Raw genomic sequence first — 17,822 nt, forward strand, 5'->3', positions numbered from 1 at the left:
AGACTTAATAGTGACATGGGATGGATTAGAGACCATGTTCATTTTAGGAGATCAGTATCAAGGTTTGGGAGTTGATTATAAGACAGGATGTACCTTAGTTAGGGAGAAGTATGTGTGTGACAGTAATGTTTTCCAGTTGCGAGTTGTATCTGTGGGTGGTTGTGAATTATCATTAGTTCATAGACAGACACCGACAGAATGTGACTTTGTACAGTTTCCACTTGAATACCACATAATCTCCACCAGAACTCTTACTGCCGTATACTGCAAAGAATGTCCTGTTACGACGATGTGCCAGGGTAACAAGTCAACGTCATTCATTCTTCAAGGATCTAAGCTGTTTGATGCTACATGCCGTGTGGTATCAACAGACTTCCTCGTAATTAGCCGTGCTGTGTTCAACAGTTCCGAGAAGATATTCATGCATCATATGCGTAACGATCATGATGTAGTTCCAGTGCCTACAACAGGGGTACCGATAACTATTCCACCATTAGAAGAAGATGATCCAATAATGATCGAGTATCAGAAATACGTCTTGCCGTCTGTATTGATAATCTTAGTGGCTATTCTACTGATAATTCTTATTGTGGGGTAGTAAAGCTTATTTGTGCTTGTAAGACTACATGCAAGGGCTCTAAGAAAACGACCCCAGTGACTTTGCAAGTACTTCATGAGAGCAGTACTTAAAACTGCAGTTCAGTAGACATTGCTAATTGAGCATAGCTCTATTTGTTATGTTTTATACATATGCTTTTATTTTAGTTCGCCATTAAGAGAGCGAGACGCTCTTATGGGGTGGCGAGCACTATATAAGGAAATACGTCTAATTTAGAATTACCTGTTATAAGGTGTGATGAAAGAAAGATCGCTTCAAGATGGAACTAGGTCGAGCGCTCAGTTGCAAAATCATTGCATTCAGCAAACAGTTTGGTTACTTCAGCTGTTTGGCTTGATGAACACGCAATATTGGCTCTGATTTGGGAGGCAGCCGACCGAGCTGGTATGCGAGTATGTGAGTTCATGCGTTAGAAAATATGGATTGTGTGTCTAATTCTGCCCAAAAGTAAGTCTGATCGATTATTAGCGAAGCAAGAGCGGTGTCGACAAGATGTAGCTTTGTGTGTTTCCAATCTCTTAGAAATTGGCAGATAAGGTAAAGTTCAGACTTTTCATTTTTCTGTGTGAACTGTGAACTTGTGAATTTTACCATGTTTCAAGACACTTATGAATTTGTGTGGAGAGTTGAACATAACCATTTATGTCACTTTAATATTCTATTTTATTGTGTTTTGTTTAACGTTTATTAACCATGCGTTTTAAACTTTTCATTATTATGTTTTGCACTTGTATATTTGTGGGAGATTACGATTTTGCTTAATTCTTCGACAGATGTCTGTGGAATTGCTGTGGTTATAGAGAAGGACACTGCAATCTTTGCAATGTGGTTATTTCTCATGTGGTTGACTTTAAGACTAGACATATAATGTCTAAGATGGAGTGTGTGGGAGTTTTTGAGTTTAAAGGCTTAGCCATAGTAAGATTTTTTGGTCAGAGCAAGATTAAATCTTGAAGTAGACCATTTTGACTTGATAATTCATTTATTATGCATTTTAATCTTTTCTTTGTTAATTCATTACTTGTTGGGTTTGCTGATAATAAATCTATTTTTGTAGGAAAGATTATGTTTCCTTAGAATATCCATTTCTTTTTGAGGATGATGTTCGAGAGAGAGAAATCTGTGTGCTGTGAGAGAGAGAGAGATATTTGCTGAGAGAGGGAAATATGAGCGGAGTCAAGAGGGGATCTGTAGGGAGAGTGATAGGAGAGGGGCGAGTGAGAGAGGGTACCACGTCTCCGATGGTAGACTGCAGATGCGTTACGTAACATTTCTAAAAAGGAATGTTTGAGTCTGTCATGGGGTATAACAGATTTAATTTGGTGGCAGCGGTGTGTAAAAGTTTAATTTGGTGGCAGCAGTTAAAATTTGATTGGTTAAAAGTAGGAATTAAATAGATTGATTAGGTAATTCAGTCAGGAAAAATAGGCTAATTGATAACATTATGCCTCAGGCATTGGCTAGCCACAAGGCACAAGGCTGAGATCAGTGTTAGATCGCGCGATGGGAGAACTATATGCCGAGAGTTACGCGTTAATATGGTGAATTTTTTTTTTCTATTTAAGCATTCGGGAGTGGTGAATTGTGAAAATAGATTTGGGAGATATGTAGAGTAGTTTGGGGTTAAGAAAACACCAAAATAAGTGTGAATAGTGGCGATTGTGAGTTAATTAAGTATATGGTGAGCTTTGCAAAATCACCTTCCATCTTTTTGTCGAGTTGGTGACTTCCATTCTCACTAGTTGAACAGAGCTCCGTTTTCTGTTAGCAGTCACGAGTGATAAGGCAAGTCTTCCGTTTTCTTTTCTTTTGGGATTGTTATCTTTGCCTCTCTTTCTTTTTCTTTCATGTTTTACAATCAGGGGCGTGTGATCATTCACAAAATGTCGGACTCAGGCGCAGGTGCGTCACAATCAATTGTGAGTCATAAGCTGACGAACTTCAAGGCAAAGCATTACAAACTTTAAAGGCTTAGTTGACAGGAAGTTGACTCAGAATGTTGAGACATTCATTGAATCAGTAGAAAATTATCTGAATTCTAAGAAAATTACAGATGGCGCCGAAGCTTTAACAGAAGCAAAAGCTTTCTTAGACTTAAACAAAGGGGATATTGGAGAACGAGCACACAGTTTCGGGTTCAGAAAGTGTAAAACTTGGAAAGAACTTCAGGAATTTTTACGTGCATCGTATGGCGGGATCGATGAATGCATTGTTCGGAATCTCAGCGCTTATCAGAACTAGGAAAGGTAATGATTCATTAATCGCGTACAGTGCTCGCTTATTTGATGCAGTAGGTGAGATAAAGAAATCTATGAAAAACTCTCCATGGGTAGATGGAAATAATATCTAGAATTAAATGACAGGAATATGTTAAAAGGGGAAGATACAAAGTGTTTCTGCTGTGAAGAAATAACTGAAAACTAAGAGCATTTATTACTTGACTGCCCAGCATACATTGACATTAGAAATATAGATTCGTGCAGCAGCCATATCAAGAAAATAAAGAGCAATTGATAGCTGCCATCCTTCTATTTGTAGGTCTATCGAAAGAGTAAATTGTAAATAGGAAGGATATTATAAAAGATGTATGACATTTCAAAGACAATAAAATTTAAAAACACAGAGGAGGAATAGAAAAAGCAAAGGAGGCGTTTCATAGGTAATTCCTGCCTAATAATACTACTACTACTGCTCCGCACGTTGAACGCTGTGGCTGTACCACAGTTCCCTCTAACGTAAGGGTTGTTCGCTCGTCGAATTACGGCAAGTAATTTCATAATCTTTGTTGTCATTTGATACGGAGGATTTATGAAATGGAACGGTTCTCTGTCTTTTAAAATTAACAGGAACATAGTATAAGATAACCAACTAAGGTAAGTTATTGGGTGAGTGCAGAATAGGGAGACTTGTAGGCTATTGGCCTACCACAAGGTCAGACCGTATCCTTGCGCAGCCTACGCCATGTGCCCGATGTTGAGGGGTCCATGGGGGCAAAGCACCATCCCCCCCGGCCAGGTCAGGGCCCGATACCCGGAAGTCAGGTTAGGAAGGTAAGTTCTTGTTAGGTCAGGACATCACACACACTGTCGGAAGTATGCCAGCATTTCGTAATTGCGTAATTCTTTACAAAAGGTCCGCATCAATATTTGGGGTTTGTTTGACGTGTTGTTGTGCCCATAAGGGGGTCACTTGAGAGGCAGAAGCCTCCCGCTAAACCTGGTGAGGGCACGGTGCCTAGGTTGGGATTAGGTGGTTGTGTTAAGTTACTGTACATGTTAAGGGGTTTTGTATTATTTTAGTAAGGTCAAACATTACATTAGGAATTACTTTGAGGCGTAGGCTGGAAACGGCCGTTAAAGTCTTGAGCAAGGTGGTTAGGCAGTAACTACCGCCAGGTAGGCGGGAATACCCAGGCAGGAATACCCGCCTGCCCGGATGTAAACATTCCAGTTTGTTTTTGGCCATCATGCCTTGCTGACAGGTTTTTGTTCTCTCTTCTCCGCCTGACTGTCGTCAAGCTCTTAGTATCCCAGTGGGATCTTAATGTATTTTTGTTTATATATATGTGTGTTTCATATTTATTAATACAAACCCACGATTTTGATAACCTTGCATAAGCTGTCGTTCCCTGCCTGTGTCTTGGGTTTGACAGCCAAGGCGTAATTGGAGAAGCATAACAGAGTGATAATGCTTCTCTTCCAGCAGCCCTTTACGTAAATACTGAAGGCGCCCCTGTACATTTGGAGATATAGTTTGGGACGTAATGTCTTCACTCCCCTATATTCATCGGGACGTAAGAGTCCGTTCCCTTCTTGGGGTTCTGCCCTCCGTGTATAAGGGCCATCACTAATTTCTTCCTACTTTTGCTGAGTAATGTTCGCCGCCTGCACTTGGAGAACTGTGGGCCGGGTGGGAGGTTGCTGGCGCCGTCTGTAAGTTCCGCTTCCACGGCGCCCTTGGTGGCCTCCCCTCCGTCCTTTTTTCTCTTCCTGTAGGTTCTTCCTTCTCCCCTTTAGTAGATCTCTCTCCTTCGCCCTCTTCGCTCGCTCGTCGGGCGAAGACCAGGGGTGGGGAGCGATCGGGTGAGCCAGGGCGAGAGGCGATCGGGTGGCTCCAGAGAGCGGGGAAGCGATCGGGTGAAGACCGGGAAGCGGGAGGCGATCGGGTGAAGACCGGGGTGGGGAGCGATTGGGTGAAGACCAGGGCGGGGAGCGATCGGGTGAAGACCAGGGGCGGGGAGCGATCGGGTGAAGACCAGGGGCGGGGAGCGATTGGGTGAAGACCAGGCTGGAAACGGCCGTTGAACTTCAAACAAGGTGGTTAGGCTGTTAACTACTGTCCGGGAGGCGAGTGTACTGCCGGATGTAACTGTGCTTTCGGCCGTTGTAGTGCGGATGTTGTTCCTCGCCGCTCTCTGCCTGACAGCTTTCTTTTTCTGTATTGGTGGAAATTTGCTCTTTTTGCTTTGTTATGGAGAAGTATCCAAACCTTCCTATCCCCAGCGTGTGTGTCCTGGGGTAAGGGGTAAAAAGTGTAACTCTTTTAGGTCTCGTGTGTGGGACCCACCGCATATCTGTACATCTGCAGGGCATGTGTGTTCCGCGACGACCCTTGTAGTGATGTTGTTCTTGGTCCTCCGAGCAGTGGAAAGTTCGGGGGAGGAGACGTTACCGTTGTAAGCCTACCAAGGAGTCGTCCGAGGGAAACATGCCCCCAACGACTCCAGTGGTGTTGAATGTGTTGGGCTCGTTTCTCCCTCCCGGCGAACTTCCCCTGCTTGCTCCCTCTCCCTCGGGTGAGGACTCCCCCTCCCCTTCCTCTTTCGTTTCTTCGTTTGTGGAAGGGCGCGGGGGCGAGTTGGACTGGGACATCCTCTCTGAGGTCTCTTCCCATTCCGGAGGGGAGTTTTTTCCTCTGGAGCGGGTGGAGGCTTCCTGTACTAACCCGACTCTCGCTTCAGGTCTCGGGCTGGATAACCAGGCTTCGATTCCAAGCTCAACCTGGCTACACCTGGGCTACCTGTACGCGTCACTGGAGGATTGGCTCCACTGCCCCAGCTCCGGTCACGACTCACTCGACAGCGACAGCCCTACTCGACCCGTCACCATGTCACCAGAGTTTGCTCAGCTCGGTATGATTACGCGGCATACCGACACTGCCGCCTGGCTTCCTGGCTCCATTCACGCGTACTGGCCCCGCCTACTTGGTGACGTCATCATACCCGTATGTGACTCGCTGCCCCAGTTGCTGACCCTGGCTTGTCCACGACTTCTGTTCCTTGCCTGACGTTCCAGCCCGGCCCTTCGTCTGTTCTAGTCCCCATCCCATCGACCACAAGCAGCCTGCTGAGGATTCTCCCTCCTGCAGGAGAGTAGTTCGGGGAGGACCCGCCAATCTGGAAGGACTGGGGTCCTCTGCCGTCTGGACACCCAGCTCTGAGACTTTGCAGAGGTTGCTCCAGCTGATTCGTCAGCACAATGACCTCGGAGGAAGGACCACGGCCTGCGTTTGTGGATGAGTCGTCGCCTCGAATCGCACGGGGACCCAAGAAGGAACCCAGGCTTTGGTGGGGCTACAGTGGTCCGCGCTTGCGGTGCACCGATCAGGTGAACAGTCTTGTGTCTGCGGGCAGGAACGGTTCGCTTCGATCGAACGCTCGGACGAGCTTCTTCCCCCTTCTCTGCCTCGTCAGAAGCGTTTCTACGCACCAGCGGAAGGGGTGTTGCTGACCAAACAGGTTGACCCGGACATGACTCGTTTGGATCCGGGTCTGTCGTTGCAGCAACTGACTGCGAAGAACACATATCCTCTCTCAGCAGAAGCTGCAACCTGGAAGCCACCGCCATGGCGACGCTTCCAAGCAGTCTCCTGGCTTGATCTGTGGTCGTCCCACAAGTGCTCGAGGTAGCTGCTTCCTCCCGGGCACTATCGGTACCTGGGGAGGACTCCTTTGGGAGACTGTGCCAGTCTGAGGGGTAGGAGCTATTTCCTACCTCGCCCACCAGACTACCAAACCTGTGAGCAAACCTTGTGCTAAAGCGGAGGGGCGCCGTTCTCTCTGGCTTTGCCAGGTCTATGGGTCCCGAAGGTAACTATCGCCCTTCGGAATGGACCGTTGCTGGGTTCCTCCTCTCTCTTCCCTAGAGAGTTGGTGGACGCCGCGGTGGACAAGCGCCGTGCCGATGACAGCAACCGGCTTGTTCACCAGGCAGTGACCAAGACCTCCGGGTCTTCTCATCCCACTGCAGCCAGGTCTTCGGGCCAGGCTGGCACTTCCTCGGCCCCTAAGAAGTCCCAGTCTTCGAAGGGGTCCCGAGGAAACACCCAGCCTTCTTCTTCCTCGAGTGGGGTCACTCCGCCCTTTTTCAGCCTTCGTTCCAAGCCAGTAAAGGGGGTAGGAGTAAGAAAGAGAAGAAGAGAGAGCGCTAGAGGCGGCGTTCCCCAAAAGCTGCGGTGGTGTGCCTGTCCCACGAGCCATTGGGCAGCAATGAGCGACGGGCCGAGACCTGGACAGTGGATGTCCTTGGGAGGATATCCTGCCCTTCAGTCTCAGCCTCCTCACCTACACTCCGGTCCATCTCCAAACTTATCTTCAGGTTCGTTGAAGGACATCGCACTACAGCAGAGTGGAGCCATGCTGAGCAAGAGTGCTGTAGAAGTCGTGGTGGACCAGTCTCCAGGCTTTTACAGCTGCGTCTTTCTCGTAGAGAAGGCCTCAGGGGGATGGAGACCGGTCATAGACCTCTCTCCCTTGAACCGTTTCGTTCGCCAGACTAGGTTCATGATGGAAACAGCACAAACTGTGCTGGCCTCCATCAGGGAGAACGACTTCATGCTTACGGTGGACTTGAGGGATCGTGTTTCAGATACCCCATCCATCAAGTCGTCTCGCAAGTACCTCTGCTTTGTCCTCAGAAATTCGGTCTTCAATTCAGGGCACTTTTGCCCGGGCTCTCGACCGCTCCCCAGGTGTTCACGAGAGTATTCTCTCTCGTGTTAGCTTGGGCCCCCTCGCACGGGATACGTCTACTGAGGTATCTTGACGACTGGCTAGTCCTGGTGAGCTCTCGCTCGCAGTTGCTACAGGACAGGGATCGTCTCCTCGAGTTTTGCCGGGATCTAGGGATCATGGTAAATCTGGAGAAGTCAGATCTCACCCCCAAGCAGAGGACAAAGTACCTGGGCATGCTGATAGATATGGTGGCAGCGAAAGTCTTTCCCTCAGACTCTCGTATCAGCAAGTTCAGGCAGGCAGCACAGTTGTTCCTGTCACGGCAGGAGCAACCAGCACGGCAATGGCAAGTCGTCATCGGTCACCTGTTGTCGTTGGAGAAACTAGTACCTCACGGGCGTCTTCACCTGCGGTCTCTCCAGTTGAGACTAAAGGAGTATTGGTCCCAGTCCCAAGACCCCTGGTCCTTCCTCATCCCTCTTTCTGAGGTGAAAGGACCTTCACTGATCAGTTGAACGACAGGAACCTCTTAATAGGAGTATCCTGCATACTTCCCCTCTGGACATGCTTCTGTTCTGGACATCGACCGAGGATGAAGTACTTACACCTGGAAGAGTTGCTGGTTTCGGGTGTGTGGAACCATGATGACAAACACCTCCTCATCAACATCCTGGAACTCAAGGCGGCCTTCCTGGCCCTCCAGGAATTTCAGGATCGAGTGATGGGAGCACTCCGTGTACTGATGAGCGACAATACCACAGTAGTGGCGCTTATGTCAGCAAGCGGGATTGGTGTCCTGGCTTCATCACTTGACAATGCAGGTGGGCCGTGGCTCACTCGGTAGGAAACTGTCAACCAGGTACATTCCATGCAAGAGGTGTCTGCGACGAACAAGCTCAGCCGCCAGAGCCAGGTGGTAGGGACCGAATGGTTTCCTCCATCGAAATGTGAGCTGTTTGGCGTGTGGGGGCGTCCAGCCATCGTTCTGTTCCCATCGGCACAACAGAAAGCTCCTGGTCTTCTGTTCTGTACTGACCATGGGCGCTGCGGAGGGCGCGTTCAACACCCGTGGTCAATCTCAAACGCTTCGCCTTTCCCCCTTTCTGCCTGATTAGCGGTGATGATCACCCGAATCTCAGAATGACTTTGGTGGCACCCAAATGGCCCCAGGCCGTTTGGTACCCGGACCTGCTAGCTCTCCTCTCCGAGGCACCGAGAGAGGTCCCCCCCTGGCCTAACCTTCTGCTTCAACCTCACGCAGAGCGGTTCCACCTGGCAGTGCATTCCCTGTGTCTTCACGGCTGGAGGTTATCCACCATCTCTTGCGAGCGAGAGGCTTTTCACGCCGTGCAGCAACAGAGATGGCAGGATAACTCAGAAGTTACGCCCATTCAGAAGTCGGAACTTCTTTATGCTTCTCTTTCTGCCCATCTGTTCCCACCGTCCTGATAACGAAGAAGTTCAGGGCGCCTACATCCAGTACCGGCCTCCACCCCCCCGAAGATTTCGGCACCAGAAACAGTCGATTGTAAAAACCTGGGAATGGAGCTTGAACCGGCTCTGGCCTTCTCCAGCATCCCTGTTCTACTGCTTGTAGAAGGGCCTGGTTCCTGACAGGATCCTTGTACCTGGCTGATAACTCCCTTGGAGTTGTTGTTAAGGGAGGTCTCTCCCTGAAGGGGATGAGATATTCTTTCTTTAGAATAGAGAGGGACCAGTCGTCCGCCCCTCTCTGTGCCCAGACTCCGGCAAATCTCAGCAGTCTGGCACCCACTGTTGTCTGGAGTACTTGCATCTCATTTGGTCTTCTTTGTTGGATGGGAGGAAGACCTTCCTCTTCTCTCTGGTCTTCGACTGCGGAAAGTGGCTCTTGAAGAAGGGCCCCCTCGAAAGGGCTCCTGAAAGGGTACCTTCTCCTTCTTGGCAAAAGGAACAGCAGGTCTCATCCTCTTGGAAGACTGAGCCAGAAGATCCTGGGTCGCCTTCTCCGATAAGGAGCGAGAAATCTCCTTAACAGTCTCTTGGGGAAAAAGATGGGACGACAGCGGAGCAAACAACAGAGAGGACCTCTGGAGAGGAGACACAGATTTAGTGAGGAAGGAGCTGAAAACCGATCTTTTCTTAAGTATTCCGGATCCAAACAAGGCAGCGACTTCGGAAGATCCGTCCCTCACTGCTTTGTCTAAACAAGACAAAACGCTGACGAAGTCATCCATGCTGAGGAATTCGGGGTCCTGCGTCCTCCTGGCCAACGCCCCAAGAGACCAATCCATAAAATTAAAAACCTCCATAACTCAAAAAAGGCCCTTGAGGAGATGGTCCAGCTTACACATTCCCCAAGTCGCCTTCGCCGCAAGGAGAGAAAGCCTTCTGGAAGAGTCCACCAGAGAAGAAAAATCCGCATCTGCCGATGAGGGGAGACCCAACCCCATCGGTTCCTTGGTCTTGTACCAAATACCAGACTTTCCCGAAAGTCTAGAAGGAGGAAAAGAGAAAACAGTCTTGCCTGCTTCCTTCTTCGACTGCATCTACTTCCCAAAGCCCTTAAAAGCCTTCTTCATAGAAATCGTAGGGCGCATCTTCACAAAAGAGGAGGGTTTCGATGACAGTACTTTTTACATATCAGGACCCAGGAGGAGGGGCAGCATGACAAGAAGTCTCAAACTCCTGAACCAGTTTAAGCAGCCAGTCTCTTGTAATTTCGAGATACCAGCGTCTTGAGAGTTCATCCTCTGAAACTTCCTCCAATGGAGCAGCCGGAGAAGGCTTGAAGGAAGGGCGCCTATCAGGAGAAGAAAGCTTGGATGGAGAAAGCGTTCCTGTCGGCGCCTGCCGGGAGTAGGCGCCTGCTGCCAGACGGCGCCTGACAGGAGAGGGGCTGTCACGGCGCCTGCCCGGCGCCTATTGCAGAGAGGCGCCTGGCGGGAGAAGAGTTGCAAAACCATTCCAGCCCAGCAAATAGTTCGATTACTCCAGCTGTTTAATGATGACACACAATATTGGCTCTGATTTGTGAGCAGCCAACGAGCTGGTATGCAGTACGTAAGTTCGTGCGTTAGAAAATATAGATTGTTTGTCTAATTGTGCCTTAAAGAGTTAGGTCTGATGGATTATTAGCCAAGCAGGAAGCGATATTGTCAGGCATTGGCTTTGTGTGTTGCCAATCTCTTAGAAACCGGCAGTTAAGGTAAAGTTCAGTCTTCTCTTTTTTTTTCTGTGTGGACTGTGAACTTGTGAATTTACCATATCCAAGACACTTATGAATTTGTGGGGAGAATTGGACATAATCATTTATGTCACTTTAATATTCTATTTTATTGTGTTTTTGTTTCACATTTATTAACCATGCATTTTAGACTTTCATTATTATGTTTTGCACTTGTATATTTGTGGGAGATTACGATTTATTTAATTCTTCGACAGATGTCTGTGGAATTGCTGTGTTAGAGAAGGACACTGCAATCTTTTGCAATGTGGTTATTTCTCATGTGGTTGACTTTAAGACTAGTGTATAATGTCTAAGATGGAGTGTGTGGGAGTTTTTGGGTGTAAGGTTTTCAGTCATAGTAAGACTTTTTAGTCAGAGTAAAGATTAAATCTTGAGTGAGACTATTTTGACCGATAATTCATTTATTATGCATTTTAATCTTTTCTTTGTTAATTCATTACTTGTTTGGTTTTAATTGGTGGCAGCGGTGTGCGAAAATTTTATTGGTGGCAGCAATTAAAAATTTATTGATGGCAGAGGTGTTGATTTAATTGGTGGCAGCAGTTAAAAATTTATTGATGGCAGAGGTGTTGATTTAATTGGTGGCAGCGGTTTTGGGTTTGCTTGATAATAAATCTATTTATGTAGGAAAGATTGTGTTTCCTTAGAGTATCCATTTTGAAGATGGTGTTGGAGAGAGAGAGAGAGAGAATCTGTGGGTTGAAAAGAAACGAGAAATTACACATTGATAACGGCATTATATATATATATATATATATATATATATATATATATATATATATATATATATATATATATATATATATATATATATACATATATACTGTATGTATGTATGTATGTGTGTGTGTGCGATTATATTCTATGTATTACAAAAATAGACGTGAAATCTGTTAGTCTAGTTCAGTATATTTTATATTAAGTTTCACTAGTTCACAATATACATAGGATAAGTCATTCAAAAATTTAATTAATAATAATGTGAAGGAAATCTTTACAAAAGTCGTATTTGTTGATGCCAATAATAGTAATAGTTCAACTTGTAACAGTCGTAGGCCTATGTCTACAAAGTTCACACATATGAAGGAGATAAAACAACGATAGTGATGGCAATTGGAGATTAAAATATTAAAACATAAGAACAGCGATGACCTCTGAAGTATTATAGTAACATCCTTTAATTAAGCAAAATATGACAACAGTAAGCAGTATAAAAAAAAGCCCTGTTTAAAGGAAACTGCAGGTAATTTCTCGGACCCACCACTAGTAGGCCTATTCAGTTGTTTCACGCGCTTACAACTGCGTTGCCAAATAGCGCCAGATGTCGCTATTATAAGCTGTTGTCCGAAAAGTTTTGAAGCATGTTGCAAAACTTTTTTGAGTGATTGTACATGGATTCAGTAAGGAACCACCAATAAACTAGACAACACCCAACCAGTATGTCACTCAATACCATCCTTACATGTTCATACTGTACAGGTACTTTAAGGTTACGCAAGTAACTTATAGAAAAACATACAGCGGTCCTCTAAGGTCTGAAAATCAACCCTTGAGAGAACTTATTTGTGAAACTGATCATTAAAGATACTATGAAAAATAGTGTTATCCATGTTAGCAATGAATTTGGTTGAGACATATCTCCCCGTAATTCAGAAACCGCAAAGGAAACGTGGTGTTGTTACGTAGGGCTTTTAGCGGTTTTTTGACCAAGTAACAACATTAAGCATACAATCCACTTTGTCCATACTATCATTTTTTCGCCACAATTAATAATTCACCACACTCATTCTTTAAACGCAGATGAAAGTTCAGTGTTTTTGTATATATTATCCATATCTTTTCATAATAAAGATTTTATGACGCAAACTTATCTTTTATATGGTTATTTCGATTCTTTTATTTACAAGGATTTGAGGTTTTTGATACTGACATCAGACAAATGTTAGTGTTTAGTAGTATGTAATTAGAAGGACGCTAATACACCTTATATATGTGAAAGTTCAATTTGCAAAAAGAAAGGGAGAGAGAAAATGGTCTTTCCTAAGTAAACTTAAAGCTCTCTGATGCTCACTACACAACGCTCCCTGACAGAACATCTTAGTTCTTACTTACACAAGAAGTAAACAGTAAACAAAAGGGTTACGGAACCCAACCGCTCAACTCCTGGCCAAGTCCGGCACGACGCTCTATCCCATTTCAGGACTTTCTCCAGTGAAGGCCTGTGGCTGTGACGTGTCCCTTGTGATATCTGCAGTAGATATCCATGGCGTTGTGCAAACGTTTCAGAGGAACTGGATTAATTTGTTTCCTTGTGAAAGGAATCCTGCACCCGACCAAAATGTGCTTAGGCCGAAGGTGTTCCGTTTCCGTCCCCAAGAGTTTCCAAGCACACAGACATCTTAGCTCTACGATTATTAGTTTTGAAAGACAAACTATTGAAAAGTTATTTGCGTGTTGTAAAACTAATCACCAGGTCACAGGCCACAAGTGGATGTCAACAACGCCCAGGCCTGTGCCCCCTCAGCCCAGAGCACAGAGGGAAGTTCCTTCTGGGAAGAAAAGGGCCACCAAGTCGACTCTGTATTACATAGCAGCGTTAGGTGTAGCCACATTAGGTTTGAGCTATGCAGCAGTGCCTCTCTACAGGATATTCTGCCAGGTAGGTAAGAAAAGAACCAGGCCTGGTAGGCGAAAATCACACTTTCTTCGGCCATGCTGAAACTTAGCAGCTACACAGCCACTGTACATGACCTGTGACAGCAGCAGCAGCAGCAGAATTACTGAGGGTAGTTAGCTAGCTAGGCCTTGTAGCCCAATGACCACAGAACCTAAAGCCTCGGTTCCCTCTTTGTGCTTGTTATAGGGTAGCCAAGGCTAGTTCCTAGGGAATATGCAAAAGTGATTGATTCACATCAGGGCAGAACTAAGCAGTAGCTCTGTGTGGGGAAGCCTATAACTTTGGAAATTGAATTTTTCTATAGAATATTTTGGTTGCTTTTCAAGAATTTACCCTTATCTCTTTTTAGTGGACCGTAGCCTATTTAACCTGTAATTAACGTCAGAAGTTGTACACTGGCCATCCTGGAATGTTATCGTGCGTGTGCAGTGTTAGTCCGTAGGGGAGCTTTTGGTAAAAAGTGGAGTTTCCCTCACGGGGTCCCCGACTCCATATCGCGGCCTCCTAGGTTAGGTTAGTTAGCATAGTTCCTTTTCTAATAGGTTTCCTTAGCCAATCCCTTCCTAAACATATGGCTCCCTGATGACTTGCGCATACGTGGAATCCTTCCATAGCAACGACGTGGCGGTCCAGTCTTTCACCCAACATTTCCAAAACCCCGCATCCCCAAGGGGTCCCCAACCATGTTGGGTAGATATGAGGTTAATAATAATTGACCAAAAATAAACATCGCCACTTCCTTCATCAGCGACACTAAAAACTGTAGGAAAAATCAATTTCCAAGGTCATAACCCATGCAGAGCTCTTGCTTAGAAATACCCACATCAGTAATAGGCTAATTATCAAAAATGCAAGAAGTAGCAAAAATAGAAGGTTTTTCTTATTGGCAAGGGATTAAAATATCATATCATTAGCCTACCCTACTGGCTGTTCCTTCATGGTAAAGATATTTCACAATATATATAGCATAAGTCTACATCTACATCTAGGTTAGTGCAACCAGGGCATCACACCTCGGATGCTCTACATTGGTTAACTTCAGAGTGAAGAAATGGATTAACACTAATATTAATTGTAAGAAATGTGTAACCTACAAATACAAGTGTGTGATTCGTGTAAGCTATTTGGTAAGTTGTAAAAATTTTTTTAAACCATTATCACACTCCTAAGTTGAAAACATGCTTTTCCCTTACTTTTATTTGTTCTTTGAATGTAAACCCCCCTGTCTTCACAGGGGATGCATAACACACCCCCTCCACGAATAGCTAAAATCTGTGAATACTTAAAACCCTTCTAAAAACACTGAGAACCACCTATCTTGATAGTTCAAAAAAAAAACAAAAACTCTAAAAATGCTTATACAGGTTGACCATCACTAATCCGGCAATCAGTAGTCCAGAACAATCAGTAATCCGGCACAAATTTCGGCTACAGTAATTTCTGTTTCCACACTAGTTTTCAAATTTCCCGGGCCACTGCGCTAACTCGCTCGCCGGCCGCTTTGATATGGTGGTGCAGTGTGCTACCTCAACAAACTGGAGGTGTTTGTTAACACAGGCATGCTTTTGCTGTTCCATTTTTTACATTTATTATTGTCTTTTGGCCTACACTATGGTATATCGTATAGGCTACATATACCGTGGCCTAGCCTACATTATACTAAACTCTATTCACATGTTAACAGTATTATACAAACATCAACATAACGAATGTGCATCTTCTTCATGGATCTTTTAAAAAGTTATGCTTTACTACATTGTATCCAATTGCGTATACTGTATTCTCATATTGCTTTTTTATTATAAATTGCGATCAATGTTTTGTTTTTGGAATCGATAACGCGGTGTTTATTTCACTGCATTTAACTCAGTTCAGAGAGCTTTTCTTGCTTCTAGTAAGCGTAAATGAATAGATGCTTTTTTTATTTGGGACAAGGATATTTTTCGTTATATGAAATGTTTTTAAATCGAAATATAACTTAAATTCGTTTCGTTGTGAAATTAATTTAGCTATTTTTTTTTTTTAATATGTGATGTTCGCGGGAATCGCGGCTGGCCGTTTTGGGGGCATGTTTGTTTTGTGTAAGAAAAAAATCAAGATTCCATTCGCTATTTTCTCTTGATTTCATCATAATACGAGCTTTACGTATTTATCTTTTATCGGAAAACAGCAGTAAAACATGCAGTAGTTTTGATTAAAATACATTTCGGTATTCTTCATCCATGTTGCATGCCAAAGTAGTTTTGATTAAACCATAGCTGATTAACAGCTCTCTCCAATTTTATTTACGGGCTCAAGCAACGTTTCATCCATCAGCCGTTGAACCCGACCAACTCGCAAAGGGCTTAATAATCTATAGTCATTAGCAGCTTGAACTTTGCTTCCTCAGCTTCAGCTACAAATTGCAGCATAAAGTTACTGCAGCAGTATATTTCCTTGCTGATCTTTTCTCCAAAGCGAATGAGGGTACAGTATAGTGTAAAAAATATATCAGTCCTATTGTACTGTACTTAACGTCATTTGTAACATAACTACAGTAATTGTTTAACCGCATTGATGGTTGAAATACAAGCATAACAGTTGTTATCTGGGACGATTATTAGCAAAACAACAATTTCCCGTTCGGTTGTTTATGGCTGCACGATTTACGCAAGAGTATAACGTTACTAACAATACTTTTATCATTCTCTTTTACCTTTTTAACTAGCAGATGGAATAAAGAGTTGGAGGAAAAGAAGTTGGTCTCTCTCGCTGCCTGCGCCTGCACGAAATCTAAAAATATTTCGTAAATATTTTCATATCGGTATTAATTGCTAAACCCCTCTTAAACTTGAAATATCGTAAGTCGAATTATCGTAACTCGAGCACTACCTGTATTTGATAATTGTCTTTTCTTTATTGACCAACTTGTACTGATTTATGGGATATTTTAATTCTAGGATGAGGTGCTTGGCTACTGTATTTCGTGTATTCTAGCCTAATAAATGGTTAATCCGGCAAAATGGCTAATCCGGCACTCTCTAGGTCCCAATGATGCCGGATTAGTGATGGCCAACCTGTACAGGTATTATCCTACTTATGATGGGGTTAGGTTCCCATCATTTGTTGGAAAAAACGCATCTCAAATATAGCCTAGCCTATAGAAGGTATTCAGTACCATGCATACGTATATGGTAGCTTAGCCTACATTATAAAGTATACTCTATACATACAGTACATGGTATATAGTACTGTAATTATTAATATCAGCTAAATCTGAAGGTTTATGCAGATTGACTTATGATAATTCAATATAAAGAGAAATTGAACAAGAACTAGCTTAACCTATACTATTGTACATCGTATACATATATGGTAGCCTAGCCTACATTATACTGTACTTTATATTCACATTAATGTCTTATTATACAAACATCAACATAATGAATATGCCTCTTTTCCATGGATCTTTTGAAATGTTATGCTTTACTTCATTGTATCCAATAATATTGTATATATTCTTATATTGGTTTTGTATTATAAATTCAATCATAGTGATCAATGCTTTGGTTTTGAAATCGATTATGCAGTAAGTTTAGTCCGCCATATTTAACTCAGTTCAGATCTCTTTTCTTGCTTCTAGTCAGTGTAAATGAAGCTCCCACAGCCACACTTACCTGCCGGGACTTCGGGCTTTGGTGGATGGGGCGAGGGTGTTCGTGATCTCTCACTTGTTCCCTCCTCCTCAGAATTTTACTCCGGGAGTCGGGAGCCAGACAGCTTCGGGGCTTGGGACCGGAAACATTCTCATTCCCATGCTGGTCCATGATGAGGCTTACGTTCCTGTTTGGTCGGTGGACTGGACAGGACATATGCCGAATGGTTAAGAGATTGCCAGGGGCTTTATTGAGTGTTTCTCTCTGCTGGAGTTAGCTCATCTTTTAGGTTATCATTATCATCCATATCTGCCAAAAAGGGCTGTTGTATCCATTTTGGAAATATATGATCCATGGAAAAGCATTGTGCCATAATGGTCTCTAAGAACGACAGGTGAGCAACAGTATTTCCCACGAGAAGTGGCTTGATTGCCTTGTCTCCCAGTTTTTCAGCCTGGAAAGGAAAGTTTCCCACATATCCTCCCTGGATATGACACTTCCATAGCGACAGTTTCTTCTTGAAGGCTTCTACCCTATCTGTACAATCAATATTATTAGCAAACATGCCTTGTATGGACAAGTTGATGTCATCCAGGTGATTGAAAATGTCTACCAGGTCAGAGAGTGAGAGGATAAAAATTTCGTCCTCAAAATTTTCAGCGAAATCACTCTGATACTTTCAGAGAAATATTGCAGTCTCATCAGTGAGC

The 17,822-nt window shown here is 44.3% G+C and overlaps 1 protein-coding gene across 6 annotated transcripts in view; it reads left to right on the forward strand.

Moving 5' to 3' along the window:
- The first annotated feature begins 12,723 nt into the window (after nucleotides 1-12,723).
- Cox11 (Cytochrome c oxidase copper chaperone COX11) overlaps nucleotides 12,724-17,822 on the forward strand; it is a 263,017-nt gene continuing 257,918 nt past the window's right edge. For 5 of the 6 annotated variants that reach the window (XR_010854281.1, XR_010854280.1, XM_067110185.1 and 2 more), the window contains exon 1: nucleotides 12,724-13,459. Coding sequence is in view for 4 of the 6 variants with exons in the window: in XM_067110185.1 (XP_066966286.1) it covers nucleotides 13,064-13,459 (396 nt within the window). In the remaining 2 variants the exon portion in view is untranslated. The remainder of the gene's footprint in view (nucleotides 13,460-17,822) is intronic. The other variant, XM_067110186.1, reaches the window with a different exon arrangement.

This window comes from Macrobrachium rosenbergii, chromosome 10 (genome assembly GCF_040412425.1).
Source record: "Macrobrachium rosenbergii isolate ZJJX-2024 chromosome 10, ASM4041242v1, whole genome shotgun sequence".
Lineage (NCBI taxonomy): Eukaryota > Metazoa > Arthropoda > Malacostraca > Decapoda > Palaemonidae > Macrobrachium > Macrobrachium rosenbergii.